At 53.2% G+C, this 18,255-nt stretch overlaps 9 protein-coding genes across 9 annotated transcripts; 6 read left to right on the forward strand and 3 right to left on the reverse strand.

Annotated features, from left to right (window-relative positions):
- Positions 1-285: 285 nt before the first annotated feature.
- J4E88_008822 (uncharacterized protein) lies at positions 286-1,447 on the forward strand (the record flags this gene model as incomplete). Its single annotated transcript, XM_049402430.1, has 5 exons — positions 286-347; positions 409-650; positions 699-1,121; positions 1,169-1,318; positions 1,368-1,447. The coding sequence occupies 5 exons, from the start codon at positions 286-288 to the stop codon at positions 1,445-1,447; spliced, it is 957 nt and encodes a 318-aa protein (XP_049251667.1).
- Positions 1,448-1,774: 327 nt separating this feature from the next.
- J4E88_008823 (uncharacterized protein) lies at positions 1,775-3,076 on the forward strand (the record flags this gene model as incomplete). The annotated part of the gene is made up of 1 exon (XM_049402431.1): positions 1,775-3,076. One exon carries the CDS (start codon positions 1,775-1,777, stop codon positions 3,074-3,076), a length of 1,302 nt encoding a protein of 433 aa, XP_049251668.1.
- Positions 3,077-3,740: 664 nt separating this feature from the next.
- J4E88_008824 (uncharacterized protein) lies at positions 3,741-5,788 on the forward strand (the record flags this gene model as incomplete). The annotated part of the gene is made up of 3 exons (XM_049402432.1): positions 3,741-3,892; positions 3,945-4,230; positions 4,280-5,788. The coding sequence occupies 3 exons, from the start codon at positions 3,741-3,743 to the stop codon at positions 5,786-5,788; spliced, it is 1,947 nt and encodes a 648-aa protein (XP_049251669.1).
- A 1,582-nt stretch (positions 5,789-7,370) lies between these two features.
- J4E88_008825 (uncharacterized protein) lies at positions 7,371-8,529 on the reverse strand (the record flags this gene model as incomplete). The annotated part of the gene is made up of 3 exons (XM_049402433.1): positions 7,371-8,037; positions 8,107-8,420; positions 8,476-8,529. The coding sequence occupies 3 exons, from the start codon at positions 8,527-8,529 to the stop codon at positions 7,371-7,373; spliced, it is 1,035 nt and encodes a 344-aa protein (XP_049251670.1).
- Positions 8,530-9,150: 621 nt separating this feature from the next.
- On the reverse strand, positions 9,151-9,798 carry J4E88_008826 (uncharacterized protein; the record flags this gene model as incomplete). The annotated part of the gene is made up of 3 exons (XM_049402434.1): positions 9,151-9,245; positions 9,338-9,632; positions 9,685-9,798. 3 exons carry the CDS (start codon positions 9,796-9,798, stop codon positions 9,151-9,153), a joined length of 504 nt encoding a protein of 167 aa, XP_049251671.1.
- A 761-nt stretch (positions 9,799-10,559) lies between these two features.
- CAP2 (F-actin-capping protein subunit beta) lies at positions 10,560-11,680 on the forward strand (the record flags this gene model as incomplete). Its single annotated transcript, XM_049402435.1, has 4 exons — positions 10,560-10,753; positions 10,809-11,108; positions 11,162-11,241; positions 11,289-11,680. 4 exons carry the CDS (start codon positions 10,560-10,562, stop codon positions 11,678-11,680), a joined length of 966 nt encoding a protein of 321 aa, XP_049251672.1.
- Positions 11,681-12,164: 484 nt separating this feature from the next.
- Positions 12,165-12,842, forward strand: J4E88_008828 (uncharacterized protein; the record flags this gene model as incomplete). The annotated part of the gene is made up of 1 exon (XM_049402436.1): positions 12,165-12,842. One exon carries the CDS (start codon positions 12,165-12,167, stop codon positions 12,840-12,842), a length of 678 nt encoding a protein of 225 aa, XP_049251673.1.
- A 1,559-nt stretch (positions 12,843-14,401) lies between these two features.
- J4E88_008829 (uncharacterized protein) lies at positions 14,402-16,270 on the forward strand (the record flags this gene model as incomplete). The annotated part of the gene is made up of 4 exons (XM_049402437.1): positions 14,402-14,407; positions 14,538-14,968; positions 15,092-16,097; positions 16,262-16,270. 4 exons carry the CDS (start codon positions 14,402-14,404, stop codon positions 16,268-16,270), a joined length of 1,452 nt encoding a protein of 483 aa, XP_049251674.1.
- Positions 16,271-16,648: 378 nt separating this feature from the next.
- Positions 16,649-17,658, reverse strand: J4E88_008830 (uncharacterized protein; the record flags this gene model as incomplete). The annotated part of the gene is made up of 2 exons (XM_049402438.1): positions 16,649-17,481; positions 17,568-17,658. The coding sequence occupies 2 exons, from the start codon at positions 17,656-17,658 to the stop codon at positions 16,649-16,651; spliced, it is 924 nt and encodes a 307-aa protein (XP_049251675.1).
- Between the last annotated feature and the right edge of the window lie 597 nt (positions 17,659-18,255).

Consider the following 18,255-nt stretch of genomic DNA (forward strand, 5'->3'; position numbering starts at 1 on the left):
TATAAAATTCCGGATACTACGTGAGGATAGGGTTTGAGGGATCTCAGAGTCAGTCTCTTCAGGTCATTGCGCTCCTCAGACAATGTTCGTGGGTATGCGCCACTGGTAACGGTCGGGTTGGGAGTTGGTTACTTTCTCGAAACTTTTTAGACAAGGGCCAACCCCACGGATTGCGCTAGACCCACCTTCCAGCATCACAGCACACCTCCGTCCTCCGCATCACCGCCCTCGAATAGCTCCCCGCCCGACGACGCCCACCCGCCTACGAGGAGCTGAACCGCCAACATGCTTCTTCTCGACTATCAAAACGTCCTGATCGAATCCCTCCTAAGGGAACGAATCAATGGGTGCGCCATACCCCGCTGCCTTCCGCTCCGCAGCACCAGCCAGGTAGCTAACAGCACATAGAGGAGCTACCGCCAACATTGACCAGGTCGTCTCCGACTTCGACGGCGTCACCTTCCACATCTCAACCCCGGAGAGCAAGACCAAGATACTAGTGTCATTGCACATCAAGTGCTTCAAGGAGCTGGTCCAATACGGCGCGCAGGCAGTGCTGGAGCGAGAGTATGGGCCTTATATCGTGGAGCCAGAGTCTGGCTATGACTTCTCCGTGCTGGTAGATTTGGAGAACCTGCCAGAAGAGCAAGGTACGGTCTGTTGTCAGACTGCTGGAACGAGGTGCTGACGGTGTGCAGATGCCAAAGAAGACCTGGTCAGGCGCGTTTCCCTCCTCAAGCGGAACGCCATGGCTGCACCCTTCGAGCAAGCCTTCGACGAGTTCCATGAGTTGCAAGAGGAAGCTTCCAAGTACACATCCGAGTCGGCGCCACAGGGTGTAGCAGAGGGCGGTGCCGTGCGCGCGATCCACTACCGAGAGGAGGAAGCCATCTACATCAAGGCCAGCCACGACCGTGTCACCGTCATCTTCTCCACCGTCTTCCGGGAAGAGACAGACAGGATATTCGGAAAGGTCTTCCTTCAGGAGTTCGTTGACGCCAGGCGGAGAGCTATTCAGAACGCACCACAAGTGCTGTTCAGGAATGACCCGCCGCTTGAGCTGCAAGGCATCCCCGGAGTTGACAACTCTGGCTCAGCTGAGATTGGCTACATCACATTTGGTGGGTCGCCTAACACGATTGACTGTACGTCCTGCTAACCTCTGCAGTACTCTTCCCTCGCCATCTCGCCAAGCAACGGCGCGATGAGGTTATCTCGCACATCCAGACCTTCCGCGATTACTTCCACTACCATATCAAGGCTTCCAAGGCTTTCATCCACACAAGAATGCGCAAGCGGACCGCAGACTTCCTCCAAGGTATGTTGTGCCAGGTTGCCTGCGCCAGGTTTATACTGACAAACTATAGTGCTTCGCAGAGCCCGACCCGAAACAGAGGAGAAGGAGAAGAAGACGGCCAGCGGTCGTACTTTCAAGGTTCAGGCATAGACGAAAACGAGAAATTGTTTCGATCACAAGGCGGCATGCGCTGCACATGTCTAGTGAATTGAGGAGGGCCATTGATGGCCAATGCAGGATGAAGTATCAGAGAGAGCGTACCATGTAGTTAGCGATGATTGAACCCGCCTGATGACAGGCAAGAGCAAGCCTATCATCACACTCCTGCCTGCCTTTCGGTGTATAACACAAGTCCATACCCAAGTCACTATGCCGTGCGGGGACTAGCGCAAGTCGCGACTGCCACTCTGAACGCGTCCCCTGGCACACACCCACCTTGCGCCGAACCAGCGTTACTCCTCCCTGCAGCCAACCGCCATGTCCGAAGGAACCAGGCCAAAATACGACAACCTCCCGGGCATTGACACCGCCCCGGACATCTACGAGACCCCCGAGCTCGCCGAAGATGTGTCTACAATCCAAGCCTCCACCGCCGTTTCCGAGTCCGACGGCGAAGGCGACGATGACGACCCGAGGGACTCAGCAGTTCGGCACCAGCGACTCCAACCAGATCAAGCACGCAACCGCTTCCAGCCTTCACGGATAGACGCCCGCGGGGTCGATTTCTCGGACAACATCACCGCACAACGGCAGTCCTACCGCACATCAACACGGCGCCAGCGAAGGCGAGGCGAGATAATAGGAGATGACAGCGATGAAGAAGAGGAAGGCTTTGCGAAGAAGCTATTGCGGATCAAGCGAGAGCTAGCCGGGTTGGAGGAGGAGTACGAACGAAGAGTGGAGAGCGGGGACAAGTCCAAGATTGAGGAGCAAGACCCGAGGGACTTGATGGAGACCATAGCAAGCAAAGTCGACACCATATACACAGCACACAAGGGCGGGGCGCGGGGCGCACAAGCTATACTCGACCGGACGGTACAAAAGTTTGAGAGCTACAAGCCCTTTGACCCTAGCACGACGCTCAGCGAAGCCATCGCAAACAAGCCGCCGCTACCAGGCACCCAGATTCAGAGGGGTCAGCTCGAAGTAGTGCTGAACCACGCGGCAGAGTTTGATAAGCGCATAACGCAGATTGAGAACAATCTTGGCCTCAACGGGAACACAATGCCGGAGCTCAGTGACCAAACGCCTTTTCCTGTTGCTTCTACTCTGACGAGGTTGGAACAGACGCTCAGCTTGATTGGGGATGCTTCGAGCAACAACTTGGACGCCGTCACACAGAACGTCAAGAAGCTCACAGCAGAAGCGGAGCATCTGAAGGAAGTTCGGCATGAAGCTGCACAGGCTAGCTCAAATTCTGGCGACAACAAGGCGGTGACCTATCCAGACCAAGAGGCTAAGATCAACGCGCTGTATGGCACATTGCCTTCCATCGATAAGCTGTCGCCCGTTCTCCCTCTGGTCCTCGAGCGTCTGCGCACGCTGCGACTCGTGCACACAAGTGCTTGGCAAGCCGATCAAGTATTGACTCAGCTAGAAAGCCGACAATCAAAGCAGGAGCAGGAGATCAAGCGGTGGGAGCGTCAACTTGAGGTTCTGGAGAGGGACTACAAGAAGGCCGAGGCCACCACGGTCAACAATGTCAAGACCGTTGGCAATGATGTCAAGATGCTGGAGGAGAAGATGGCCAAGCTGCTTGCAGGAGGCCAGGAGGAGTAGGTGTGCCGCGGCGGACTACGACTTCGCGGTCACCACTGCCTTGATCCAGTTCAGCTGTGCTGAAGTCACGCGGATATCAATACCCCCGAGATGCTTGCAACAATCCTGTATCGAGACGCCCAGCGCATCCGGTAGGCGTACCCGGTTATAGCATGTCGATCACTTTCGAGATACCCAATAGACAGTTGCTACTCATAATCAATCAAACCAACACTGTGTTTATCTGTAGTTGTCGTCATCCTTCACATGAAGGTTGGGAATGGATCATCGTGATACTAAACTTAAACGCCGGACGCCACCGGACACATGTTCCCCGGGGGATCAGCCAACCGGAGTGGTTGGCTCTCCGCACGTTAGCGAGTGCCTATCCCGCAAGCTGTGTACGAGGTCGTGGACGCATCTGAGCATAGTTTCGCAAGCACTAGCTGCTATTGCGCCGAAGCATGATCGGTCAACATGAGGAGAACATGGCCACGCTGGGAAGTAATCTTCGTCATGATGCTGCAGACGGCTAGGTGGAGCTATTGTGGTGTGAGGCAGGCGATAGCATCGGCGATTTCCACGTCCAAGGCCGACCAAATTTATGTTCGAGCTTCCCTCAATTGCTCTTCCGCAACAGCTGAACTTTCTCCCAACCTACCGGAATTATCGCTAAACCTCCGCAATGGCCAAGCGCAAAAATGAGGCGCCTGCGCATGGCAAGGCGAAAAAGAAGAGAGCCATCTCCGACGACGAGGCGCATAACAATTTCCGCAGCGGTCTCTTCGACAGCAAAGTACTCGAGGGATATACGAGCGAATACGCGGATTCGCAGCCGTATGCATTAATCTCCGCACCTTCGACCCATGACGTTCTAATTGTACCATAGCTACAAGCACGCCGTAATCCATAACCTCGTCGACGATACTCTCCTACGCAACGTCCGCAACGAAATCCGCGAGCACATCCACTTTACGCCCAAGGAGACAGACATCTACAAGATTCACCAATCTGGCGATCTCGCAAATCTCGATGGCCTCCACGACTCTGCGCTCAAGCGCCTGCCTTCCCTGCTTACCCTGCGCGACTCGCTGTACTCGTCTGCCTTTCGCAAGTACCTATCTTCGATAACAGGATCTGGGCCATTGAGTGGAGTAAAGACGGATATGGCAGTGGTAGGTTGCGCGACGCATTGTCTGAGGAACTGTACTGACTACGGCGCAGAATGTATACACACCAGGATGCCACTTGCTTTGCCACGACGACGTCATCGGAAGTCGGCGTGTAAGTTGGATTCTGTATCTACTGGACCCTGACATTCCTTGGAAGCCAGAGTGGGGAGGCGCATTACGACTGTACCCAACCGAACATCTCGAGACACCAGACGGCGACAAGGTCAGGGTGCCACAGCCGGACTTTTCGCTATCGATACCGCCGGCATGGAACCAGCTCTCTTTCTTCACCGTCCAGCCTGGAGAGAGTTTCCACGACGTCGAGGAGGTCTACAGGAGAGGGTTGGAAGAGAAGGCAGAAGAAGACGGTGGTCGCGTTCGCATGGCCATTAGCGGGTGGTTCCACATTCCGCAAGAGGGCGAAGAAGGCTACGAAGAGGGTCTCGAAGAGAAGCTGGCAGAGAAGAGCTCGCTTGCTCAACTGCAGGGAGGCAAGGCGGACGTTTTCGACGAGCCGCAATCACACTGGGTCGACAACCCAGACTGGGAAGAGCAGGCGAAACAAGAGGACGACGAGCTGACTGAGAACGACATTGATTTCCTGATCAAGTTCATGAACCCGAACTACCTGGTACCGGACACAGTAGAGGAGCTGTCCAACATGTTTGGCGACGAGTCGTCGTTACGACTTGCACAGTTCCTGTCTAATAAATTCTCTGCGCGGTTACGAGAGTATCTTGAGTCGAAAGACCACGAGGCGAACCCAAGCCTACCCAACAACCCGCACTCCAAGGAATCGATGGTTGGTGTCGCACGACCGCCACACAAGCAGCGCTATCTCTACCGAAAAGCTATTCAGCCAATACCAACCACACCGTACCCCGAGAACGACGGCATGACACCATACGACGACCTCGTCGACATACTCTTTCCGCACCCAGCGTTCATGAAGTGGATCTCTCTTGTAACCGGTATCACACTGACCAAGAGCAACATCTTCGCGCGCCGTTTCCGGCGAGGTCTCGACTACACACTCGCGACCGCCTACGAGGAAGAAGACCCGCAGCTAGAAGTCTGTCTCGGTATCACGCCCTCCCGCGGCTGGGGCGACGAAGACGAAGAGCCCGAAGAAGGCGCTGAGGAAGAAACCAAGCAAAACGGCAGCAGCAGCAAAAAGAGTAAGAAGAAGGGCAAGGCAAAAGAACCGGAACCCAAGCCTGAAGAGGAGGTCGGCGGCTACGAAATGTACATGGCTGGTGAAGACGATGCCGATCACCCCAGCGTGCCTACTGGTGAAGCCTCGACGTCTACGGGTGCAGGTCAACGTCGCAAAGCAAAGGCCGATCCTGCTATCTACAAGTCTGCTGCTGACGACGAGGACGATGGTATCTTGTTCAGTCAGCCCGCTGCGTGGAATAACCTCGCTATTGTGCTGAGGGATCGGGGTGTGTTGCGGTTCACCAAGTATGTTAGTAAGAGTGCGAAGGGGGACCGGTGGGATGTCTGTGCTGAGTATGGGGTTGAGTTTGGGGAGGATGAGGATGATGAGGATGATGAATGAGTAGGTAGGTTTGTAGTTTACATTGAGATGAGGATATGCAAAGCAGATGATTCAACGACAATGTAGGCCTTACGTCTAGATGAAAACATGCAGAGTGGATGACCTAACGGCAATGCAGGCCTGACATCTAGGTAAAAACATGCAGAGTAAATGACCGAACGGCAATGTAGACCTTACATGAAGATGAAAACACGCAAGGGCAATGACCCAACGACAATATAGACTCCTGGCTTCCATTCTGCCCTCAACCCTTAGTCTTCTCGGCACCTCCGTACCAATGTACTGCACATGACCCATCCGGCAGATAAGGAGTCCCTTCAACACCAGGACTTTGTTTCCTCGAATCCTGTGAGCGCTCAACGCGAAGAACTCCCCTAGCGAATCCGCTCACATGATGGCCATAGCCGTCGCGCGACTCCTATGTGAAGACATGTCCATGTCTACGGCGCCTATTGGCCCGCAATGCACTACAAGCCCGCTCAGCATTTGGCGACAGTGGCGCCGGCTCCACTTCTGATATGACATTGAAAACTGTCGCAGCTGACTTGTCGTATCGATGTGCCGGAGTATCGAGACCAAGAAACCCATTTCTCGATTGCTTGTATGACAAACAGGATGATTCCCACTTTCGTACTCCCTCAATATCACATCTTCTCCTTCTCCCTGACCGGACTCAATATCGGCTGAAAGGCTTTGATCTGCTACAGAAGTCATCAGCATGCATCCACCCAAGCGTCATGGCATCACCAAAACATACCTTGCCCATCCAACCCCCCTCTCCCCGTTCCGCTCGATCTATACCCCTCGTATCTCCGCCCATATCTTCTCCCCGCTTTCTATCCCTTCCTCCACACCTACAGCACACCACTCTTCTCAGCACAGCGACAACCATAAAGAAAGCCATCATAGCGAGAATGTAGTTCACACCCAGGACGATCAAATAGCTCACTCCGAACAGGTTGTCGCGCGTGCAGAACCCAGGCCCTAGATTCCACGAACGGATCATGGGATCGATGAACTGAGCAATGTACATTGGACATTTGTGGAGTGTGGGGTAGTCGGGGAAGGAGGGCGCGGGACTCGAGTGTGGTAGGTGCAGGGCCGGGTAGGTGATGATGATTTGTGGCATTTTTAAATTGACAGATATCTTGGAGAGTCGCAGAGGAAGGTTGTCGAATGTTAATTCTGGAGTGTGTGAAGTGTGTTCGTCGAGTTGTGGTTCTTTGTGAGACTGATGTGTTTGATAGGGACGCACGCAGTGCAAGGCCGCTATGCAATGACCGATGCGCCGCAATTTACATGATTGCCTTGGTGTTACACGGCAGCCACCGGGTTTCTTGGATGCGGCGTCGCCCTGTCTTAGTTCATGTGCGGATGCTGAGCGTCACTTTATCTGCCATGGCCTGAAACGCGCGTCATTGTTTCGTATACATGGGGATGGCCTTGCGCATCGACCTTGGATGGGTAATTTGAATATTAAGGTTTTGAGATGTGATAGATTGTTTCAATGGGTAGATATGCGCTAAATGCAATATTTTGGTTCGTTTTCGACGACCCGGAAAGTTGGTAACATACTCTTTACCTAGTCCTTCCATTTCCCGCTCCATCCCTGCCGTGCCGCCTGCGCCGTCTCTACCTCATCAACACTATCACCGTCCACGTACCCAAAGTATGTTCTGGGCCAGATATTCAGCCCAATCTTCTCTCCTTCGCCCACAGGTAAACCAGCATGTACCACTCTTCTATCGCCGTTACCGTGCTTGTCCAGATTGACCCAAAACACCGCGTTTCCTTGGATCGGCTTGAACTTAATGCCTTTAACTTCTCCATCCATCTCTCCGTGAGCGACTTTGCCGTTATAGAGACCGTCTAGATCGATAGACGACGAAGGTTCGACTAGAGGAAAGGACGTGTATCCATCTGTGCAATTGTCGCGCAGAAACACGAAGAAAGACGCAACACGATTGTAATACACCTGCCTTCCATTCTCAAGAGTAGTGATCTGGTGTTCGGGCCAGAAATCTGTGTGGAGGTTGTACTTCTGGCCGGGGAAGTAGCGCACGAGTTGCGGGATGCTGAAAGGTTCGGAGGGAAGTAGCATGGAGCCCACGAACGTTCGCGCGCGATTAAGAAGGCATTCGACAAGCGGGTCTCCCAGTGAGAGCGGCGCGGATTGAGAAGTTCGCCCTGTTACACGCTGCGTGTTGCCTCGCGAGCGGCTGATGAAGGATTCGGCGAATTCGGGGGAGCTGAGAGGGTCAGTTACTGTTTAGTATTGATATGAACAGCCTACGGTAGGCGAAGAGAAGTATGCTTACCCGAGGGTGATGAGTCCTTCTGCTTCTCGTGCTGACGTGAAGTTATTGATATAGATCACAAGAGGATCGAGAGATATAATCTCAGTCGTGTACTGATGGTCTGCGCATGCTATGAGTAGGTTCTTCGGACCCTGGGGCTCTTTTGAGTTGGCTGTGCCTTCCCATACCGATGGCGGCAGGTACGTTAGGAGCTGTCCGGGTAAGTACGCGTGTAGTACAGGCAGGAGCACATGCTGAGCGCCCGTATAGAAAATGCCGATGGAAACGAGAGGAAGCAGTAACAGCAGTACGATACTCGTGCTATGAGCGCTCGCCTACGAATGTTTGTTAGTCGTCTCTTCGTAGGAAGTTGAAGTTTTCCTTACTTACGAGCCCTGACTTGCCTTCCATAGGCGATGGCATCGCCGCGCTCATGCCTTTCATGTTTTCGTGATTTTGACGCACCATGTCTAGGTATTGCGATTATGGCTCAGGATGCCGGTGGCTATGAATGCGATGGCAATTGCACACATGCGGGCAGCAGTGTTGATGAACATCTGGTGACTGTATGCGGAGTCTGATGCGTACGTGACCGCAATACTGTTTGGCGGCATGCGCATCGCCAAAGGTATTGCAGAGTGATCTGTACGTGCTATATGCATATGAGCTGTGCATGACCAAGAGTCTGGGGTAATATCGGCTACAGCACCCCGGTGCTGCGATACATGTGCGTTGCCACACCTACAGGGTTTAATGCGTACCGGAAACAGGCAAGTAGTAGTCATGTCATCCGGTCATGTCGGAATGTAAGTGGTAGATATGATGAAAGATGTGCATTGGAGATGCGCGACGTGCAGCTGCGATCGCTATCTTGGGAACATTCCAACTCCGCCGCTGCCGTGGTACTCCAAACGCCGTGCTAGACTTTTATGTACAAACCCTTGCAGGCCAGATCCTCCATCCATGTGCGCTTCGCCCTCCTATAGCTAGAGCCAGGAAAGGACAAACGAAAAGTCGACCAGTTCGTAGAACGTTATTGGCTTACGTCAGGCTTGCAGAACAGGTTTAGACTTCATCCTCCACGATCTCCTCCTTGGCGGGATCGATCTTCATGGGGGAGCCTCCGGTGTCAGCGTCCTCGTCAGACTCTGCCTTGACAGCTGCGGTATGTTAGCGGTCTGGAGTTTACATCAAGATTAATGCACGCAAAGTAGGCGACCCAATGTCAACGTAGGCTCCAGGGTGTGCTTACTCTCGTTCTTCTTGCCACGGGGAGTAGCCTTCTTCTTAGGGGAAGACTCGCCGTCGACGTCCTGCTTCTTGGCGACACGCTTGCGAGGGGTCTTCTTAGGGGTCGCGTCGGCACCCTCTTCGCCGTCCTCCTGCTTGGCGGCAGCAGCCTTCTTGCGAGGAGTCTTCTTGGGGGTAGCCGGAACGGCGCCGTCGGGAGAGGGTGTCATCAACTTGAGCTTGATCTTGGCCCAGGCGTTACTGGCGGAGCGCGGGTTGGTCATACCGGAGTACGCGGCGAGTTTCTCGTAGTCGATCTATAGCAGGTGTGAGTGGTGGGATAGGAATAGAGGGGGAGTGGTGGCCTACCTCTGGAGGACCGGACTTGAGGGACTGCATGGCCCATCCGAGGAGCTGGAGCTCGCGCTCGGTGAACTGAGGAGAAGAGCCATTGGCGACGGCGGTGTTATCGTTGTCAGACATGATGAATCTTCGGGGTGTGCTTGAATGTTGGTCGCAGTGTGTTGGTGCTCAAGTTGTAAAGAGGATGCAGGAGGGAGACGGATGCAGATTATGAATGCGGGGATTAGCGCGATGACAGGAAAGTGAAGGTGAGCACACCAGGATGGACGGCGCACACAGATAAGCCAAATACGGCCCTCACCTCGACTTCATGATGCGAGACCCTGGATTGAGCTCGCGCTATTGGTCGCCTGCCATCGGACACGCACACGTGCGCCACGACGAAGTGAAGGTGAGCCGCACCTCGATATCGGACTGCCTTACGTGATATGGTATGAGAGCAGACATTTCGGAATCCAGAGGTCTTACCCCCTCATGTCTTGTATAAATGATATGACGATAGCTCTTTCTTGCTTGTTATTCCATGAGCAAAAGTGGCAGTCAATGCAAACGACTGTCTGCATACTCGCAACGAGTTCTATTATATTGCCACAACGAAAAGCGCTTATTCAACGAGACGAGACATGACATCTAGCATGATCAAAAGAAAGCCCCGAAGAGCGCTGACAACACGTCATGATGGAAGTGAAAGAGTTCGTCCTTGACGACGGAAGTCGCGATTGTTGAGAGAAAGAGACAGAAACAGGCCGCTGCTGCCACAAGCCTTGTGACGCGAGGACAAACACCCTTCCTGGAATGGACAGCAACCCATACAACGCGATAATCAGCGACAACGAAAAAGAGAGTTGAGGTGTTGTTGCGTGAATTGACGCGTCGCGGGGATGGGGTACCAACGCCTGTACTCGCCTGACTCGTGTGGGCCGGCCAGCGAATCGCCGACTGACGAGCCGCTGGAGATTGAGGGGACGGGGCTAGGACCCAAGCGATACTCAAGCAACCCGACCTTGATCACGCCCGAGCGATACACGCCCAAGACCCGAATCAGAATCATGGCGGACCCCATTGACAGCGCCCTGTGAGGCTTCCCCTACCCCGCCTTCCCCGTGTGTATAGCTAACAGCCCATGTCAGCGACCTTCTGCGCCGACTGAACCCCAAGGACGTCAAGCGCAATGTCGACCACATTATCCAGCTCAACCCCTCGCTGGAAGAGGACCTGCTCGAGTCCGTCGACATACCGCTGACGGTCAAGAAATGCTCCAAGACGAAGCGCGACTTCCTGTGCTGCGACTATAACCGCGACGGCGACAGCTGGAGGAGTCCGTGGAGCAACGAGTTCGAGCCGCCCATTGAGGAAGGTGTCACGCCTAGCGATCGTGTCCGTAAGATGGAGGTCAAGGCGAACGAGGCTTTTGACGTGTACCGGGAGCTGTGAGTGCACGCAGGGGAAGGGGCAGCTTGGAGAGCTTGGCTGATGCAGATAGGTACTTCGAGGGCGGCATATCGAGCGTGTACCTGTGGGACATGGACGATGGCTTTGCAGGCTGTGTCCTGCTGAAGAAGGGTAGGCAGTCTCGGGTCTGCGCATCCATCACATGCTAATGCACGCAGCCGTCAACCCCACGCCCAAGAGCTCCGGCAGCTGGGACAGCATCCATGTCTTCGACGCCCAAGACCGCGCCCGCACCTCACACTACAAGCTCACCTCCACCGTCATCCTCTCCCTCGGCACCGACAGCGAAGCGCTCGGCGGTCTTGACCTCTCCGGTAATATGGTGCGCCAAGTGGAAGCCGACATGGCCGTCGAGGATGACACCTCGCACGTCGCCAACATTGGAAAGATGGTCGAGGATATGGAGCTCAAGATGCGCAATCTGCTGCAGGAGGTGTACTTTGGAAAGGCAAAGGACGTTGTGGGTGACCTGAGGAGCATCCCATCACTCAGCCAGACGAACCGGGACCGCGCGACACAGAGGGAGATGATCAACAGCATGGGTCGGTAGAAGTAATGGCGTGCATAGGGGATGAATAGTGTGGCATAGATGCTATCAATTGATTCTGGCTCCAGCGGTATACCCACGAGAACTGGACTATCTCAAACACAAGACAGGCTTTTGCATGTGATGAACGGCTGCCAGTGTGACGAACCATGCACAGAGCTACGTGTGGGAAATTTGGATGTCGCGGTAAGTAACATGCGATGATTCCGTGCATCGACTGATTGCACGCAGGCTTCCTAAATCTGGAGTGTTCGAGATATGCACGTTAGTCCCTTCCCTGATCCCTACGGAGAGGCAATGCATAGTCTGACAAAGCGACAAACGCTCGAAGCGTCCGAGACAAACATTCCACAAAAGGCTAGTTACTTCCTACCAAACACAGCAGCCACTATATGAACATGCACATCCCCAGACACATCAGCCACCAATCTCAAGACAAGACAAGACTCAATTCAAGTTATTCACCCTAGCAAGTCCACTGCCCCAGATGACTAGCCCACCCGCAAACCGTAAGCGCTCACGGAATCTATCAACCAGTTCCGCATCATTACCGTCAGCAAAGCTAGCCGATCCGCCATCTGATCGTGATCGAACGTCTGCGACGGACCGTGCCGCCGAATTCCCAAGCGCAGTCACGGAAGACACAATTGGAGAAGACATGAGTGGACAAAACAAGATTAGGCCGGAAAGCACTCGCGAAGAGCGTGAAGATGCAAAGACGGTCGAAGAGTACAATGACACAACGCCGAACCTCTACGAGACCAAACAGGAACCCGAATTAGCCGCACCCGGTGCTACTACAGCTTCGCCGGAAGCGCTTATCACAACACCTGATCCTCGGGCGATAGCTCGGAAGAAGTTCGATGAGAAGGTGGAAGAGCTCGCGGTTGGCCTCATTACTTCGTCGCGATACATCATCGAAAAGGCCATTCATAAGGTTGTTCAAGTAGAGGAGGAATATCGCCAACCTCTTATCCAGGCGGCAGAGATAGCTGCTAGAGAAGCAGGTCGCAGGGAAGGCTATGACCAAGGTTATGCTGCAGGCTTAGAACAAGGCAAGAAGGTGGGTTATGAGCAAGGCAAGAACGGTAGCGACGAGGAAGGCAAGAAGGATGGCGACAAGCTTGCAAAGGCCGACTCAGAACTTTCGTCCAAAGCCATGTAGAGGCAAATCCATAGCTTGTGCCAGTCAAAAAGGTTCATGGGTGGTTAGACATGTAGTAGGCAAACCAGTGGAACCAATGCGTTGCGCCAATCCAATAGAATCTGTAGTTGCCTGTCCTGCTGGGGCGGTGCGGTTCGGGCCTAGCGCGGCTTCCGTCTTGTGTCGCACCCGTGGACGCGACGCGACCTCTTCCCCTCTCCCTTCGTCCTTGCCCTATTCTCATGGCGTCCACCCACCAACAACTTCCTTACGTGACCTTCAAACCATTACCAATCATCACCCTACACCAACAACGCAGTAAGATCTTGTACTGCATAGCAAGCGCCCCGAACCGTGCCGCCCGCCGCTTATGCGTTCGTCCCAACAAGACGCCCTTCATCGACAAGCTGGTTACTACTAGAATCTTTCATCATCATTGCGAAACCAAAATGCCTCATCGTCGAGTACACTTACCGGTTATAAATCCTAGGGTCGACTGCTACAAGCTTGCCGTAGCTCCGAGATTCGCCAATCTCCGGCTATGGACGTGACGCAGATCTTCCGCCCGCAGTGTCACCACCAACTCGTTCGGTATATTACAGCTATTATAGTTACAATATGCAGTTATCTCGAATACGGTTGACATGTTGTTCCACTTGCAACTGAGGTCCTACCAGCCTTGCATCAGGCATACCATCACACCTTACACATGGGTGCGCCATTGGCAGCTGTGGCAATAGCTTCGCTGATCGCGCCAGAGCTCAGCAGTCCGCTCCATGATTCGATCGTCGACCATTTCCATCCGGCCCCCGGGTCAAGCCTTTTAGCTTCGGGGGGCTGGAAGTGGACGGGGTTTCATCTAGATGCCCCCAATCTCACGTCTCGTGATCCCGTAAAGGAGCTCAATCTACATTCGAGTAGAACCGCGGCTGATCTTCGACCGTCGAAAGTTCTTGTACAAGACACACATAGAAGAGTCCGGTGGTGAGGCTCAACTAGATTGACTGCATGAAATGTCGACGTTCGCTATATAATGAGGGCATTATTGAGCTCAGCTGACTTAGAGAAGTGTGAAGGTATAGTTCATGACCGGAGTCACCGAGGTGTACGCGTTACTCCAAAATCGGCTTGCAGTGTGGCACAGCATTCAAACTTTCAGGAAAGCAGACTGGACGGAAGATGCATGGGTGAGTATTCACATCTTACACAGAACCCGTACCAGGGCATCTGGATTGTCCTTCCCACGAGATCCCATGTCAGAGTACGGCACGGTACTGGAACGCTTGCGCCAATTCACTGTCATCCCCGTATATACAAGGCCTTTGTTAAGGGAATGTACCAGGTCAGCAGTAGAGTGGCGTTCACGTTCCCTTGGATTCGGCAACGATTGCTCCTTCAGTGCGCCAAACAATACATGAGTGGAAGTTATTTTGGGCACTGCATATCTGATGATGAAGACAGCCTCAAACCACGGTTCATGGCCCCCCACCAACGTGCCTACACACCACCTCGCTACAATCGGGTTGGACTGATGTTGGAACGCTTTGGTTGGGTGACATTGAAATACAAAAGAGATATCAATGAAGGTCGAACTGGAAAACGCATTCTTACAGATCAGTCTTCGTCTAGTGTACGGAGAACTGCAAGATGGCGAGATTCTCCATCGCTTTCATCCTATTCGGAGCCATACGCTGCTGTTTGGCATCACCTCACCAGCATTTCGCCAGAGGCACTACCGCTCTGATACCAAGCGCAACTTCAGCATCACCGAATTCAACCCCACCTCCATCTCCGGCAATCGATCAAAGGCAGCACTCCAAGCATGTCAACGACTTCTATAGACTCTACGGCTGGCTTAAGCCTGGAGCGTCCGTATCAGACAGCGAGCTTCCGAGAGCCATACGAAAGATACAAAAGAAGCTCAAAGAGCCTGTCACTGGGGCTTTCAGCGATAAGATGATGGACATGATGAGCGGGCCGCGTTGTGGCACGGAACAACCTTACAATGCGACAGACGCAGAGGACGCCTCGGACGTTGAGCGACGATACGTACTCTGGGGCCCGAAGTGGGCAAAGGCGACGTTGACATGGCGCTTCGACAGTTACACGAATGATCTGTCTACAGCGCGCCAGCAAAGCACGATCAGGTAAATTGAGCCTTCACATCTCGGGTGTTTGCTATTCTGTAGGCTATGGTGTGGACCTTCTCCAGGTCAATCTCTACGATTTCGTCTTCCAGTTCAATTACCCTGGTCGCTAATACTGCCCAGTACCGCTTTTGCCCAATGGATGAACTACGTACCCCTAAACATCGTACAAACAGCCTCGAACGCTAAAGCTGACATCAACATCCGCTTTTCTCCCCTCGGTCGAGACGATACGCGTTACGGTTTTACGTCCATGGTCTCTGATGGCACCTCCATGTCGTCTGGCAACATCAATGTTACCTTTAATGACGACTACCAGTGGACGGACGACCGTCTCTTTGGATATACAGCTGTTCATGAGATCGGTCACGCTCTCGGGATGAGCCACAGCGGCGTCGAGGCAGCCATCATGTTCGCCTACTACGATGGTAGCATACGCCCTATGCATCCAGATGACAAGATGGGTATACACAGCATCTACGGCTGGAAGAGCCCGACTTGGAATCGTATCGATTCAGGCTCAGCAATTACAAATATGATCCAAGTCACGTCCAACACAGCTACCGCTTCGGCCAACGACGGTCTCTACCAGATGCGTTCATCAGGGCAGATTCTTCGCTACTCGAATGGTGCATGGGTAGTCGTCGACAACAACAAAGACACTGCCCAAATTACCGGTGCAAATGGAATTCTCTACCAACGACACTACGACGGAGGTACCTTCCGCTGGACAGGCAGCGCATCGAACTGGCAAGCTCTTAGCAATACCGACTCAAACGTCATTGAGATCGTCGCTGCATCCGACCAACTGTACTCGCGGCGCAAAGATGGATGGGTAGCCCGGCTCTCTGGCAGTACATGGCTTAGTATCGAGCAACCTTCCGCCCCTGGCTCCAAACAGATAGCCGTCACCGACGACAAAACACTTTGGAACTTGCTCACGAACGGGTATCTTGTTCGCTCCCTATGGCCTCACAATTCAGGCCAATGGGCCATCGTTGACGACAACGCGAAGAATATCGCCATCGCAGTTGGCGGCAACGAATTCTACAAATTGCAAAGCGATGGCTTAGTAGTGTGGCTGAACACTGCTGGTCCTAGCTGGAAAACGATTGAGAAAGCTGGAAGTGTGGGTATATATGCTGTTGGGGGCTTGTTGTATAGTAGACACGGTGATGGGACTCTATGGAGATATACTGGCACTCCGGAAGTGTGGGAGATGATAGACAATAGGAGTGGAATGGGTGTTAGTGTTGTGGGTGATCGGGCGGGAGGGGTTTGGGGGTTGTCTAGTACGAGTGAGATCTGGACGTTGGTTTCGTGAGCTTCGTTGTATCAACCCATGGTCTTGCCTAGTACGTAGGTGTTTACTACACGTTTCATTGCTTGGAATCTAAGGTGTAGTCCCCAAAATCTACATAAACTCCTCAAACCAGACCTTCTGTCGCTGTTTCAGCCGGCAAATAATAGCATCGTATTGCTAGCATTAAGTTTAGGGCACAATGTCTCTTCTTAACTTTAATAGAGGAGCAGGTTACTGCGGCAGATGGTGCGATTTCAACGCAAAAGGACCATGGGCAAATGGACATACTGGATCAATATAGCACTTACTAACCAGATCATCTCTCGTATCCCATTAATTTGCTGTTGTCCATGGGCTTCACCACGGCTAATGAACGATCAGACAAATAGACCAGCCTCTACAGGCGCAAACTTGACCTGATCAGCCTGAATCTCCTCCAACAACCCATTGCCCGGATACTCATCCAGATCCAAATCAACATACCCCCTCTCCGCCCATTTCCTCGCAGAAACAAAGAGCGACCGCCCGTTGACACTCGCATCACTCAGAATCCTCAATAAACACTGCCCCGCATCTTCCATCGTAGCGAACTGCACCCCCGCCTTTTCCACGGCATCGAAATCTTCGTGCGATAGGATACCCGTGCGCACGTACCACGGCGAAATCATGTTGATGCGAGACCCGTAGTAGTACGCCGTCCGACGCAGCGAATGCATGATGCCGCGCATCGCATACTTTGACGCGCTGTACTGGGGCCCTCGGGGACAGTCTAGGTAAGCCGCTCCAGAGCCGATGAGGACGAGACAGGTGTCTGTTTGGGAGGGGGATGGGGAAGTGCCGTTTTGGATCATGAAGTAGTGGGACGCGAGTTTGGTGGTGTAGAGGGCGCCGTTGAGGTTTACGGAGATGATGTCGAGGCTGGGCTTTTGGGGTGGTTGGGCGGGACCATCGAATGTGAAGACGTCGTCTGCGTGTATGATGCCGGCGTTGGCGACTACGTAGTCGATCTTGCCGGTGGTGGATAGGGAGGTGGCTTCGCTGAAGAGGCGGACTTGGTCGTCCCAGTTTGTTACGTCGCAGTGTACGAATCGACAGTCTTTCAGTTCAGAGGCGAGCTGTTGTCCACGGTGGACGTCGCGGTCTCCGAAACACACCTTTACGCCTGCGTTGACAAGTGCTCGGACATATGCTTCGCCGAGACCACTGCCGCCTGCCAAAGAGATTAGCTAGCTTTTCAACGAACGTATCAGTTACTACTGCTGCGACTATGGCATTTTAAATAAGAGATGTAAATACCTCCAGTGACTACAGCAGTCTTTCCTGATAAGTGGCTGACATCGAAGTCAATCGTGCAATCGACAGGTCTCGTAGGGGTGGAGCCAGGCATGGTGATCAGCAGTTCGGAAGATGTTGATGAGGGTGACAGAGTGACTAGATGATAGATCGATGGCCGACTGACATCCTTTTATGGTCCTGATTCCATTCTTCGGCGCCAACCACTGTAAATATATTTCACCCAAATGGGGTCAAATGCCCACCTAGGTAGGCAAGAGCCATGGAATTAAGGATCGGTTATGTGCACGCAGCTGACAGACACCAGTGCAAGCAGGCTTTGGCCGCTACTCGATCTCATAGTTCGGAGTTAGTTGACCATGCATTTGAGTTCGGATGTGAGGTGACCAAATGAATGAGGTAGAGATGGTACCTGGGTGGCGATGGGACAAGACGCTAATGCAGCCTGCTGACACGCTAGGTAAACACCGAATACACCTGGGCATACAGCCCGATCGCTCTTGAAGCCTTGTCGTCATAGCCTAGTGGTCTTGATATGCTTCTCCGTGCGATTAATGCAAGAGAGATAACTCATTGTTGGCTGATAGCGCTGTGTGGCACACAAAAGCGCACCCTGGACAGGGCCGAAGATGCCCGATCCCCGCGTGGCTAGCGCCTCTGACTGTATGTGACCTCTGCATCAATACGCGTA

Source organism: Alternaria novae-zelandiae, assembly GCF_023758075.1.
Source record: "Alternaria novae-zelandiae strain BMP 2774 chromosome Unknown scaffold_21, whole genome shotgun sequence".
Taxonomy (NCBI): domain Eukaryota; kingdom Fungi; phylum Ascomycota; class Dothideomycetes; order Pleosporales; family Pleosporaceae; genus Alternaria; species Alternaria novae-zelandiae.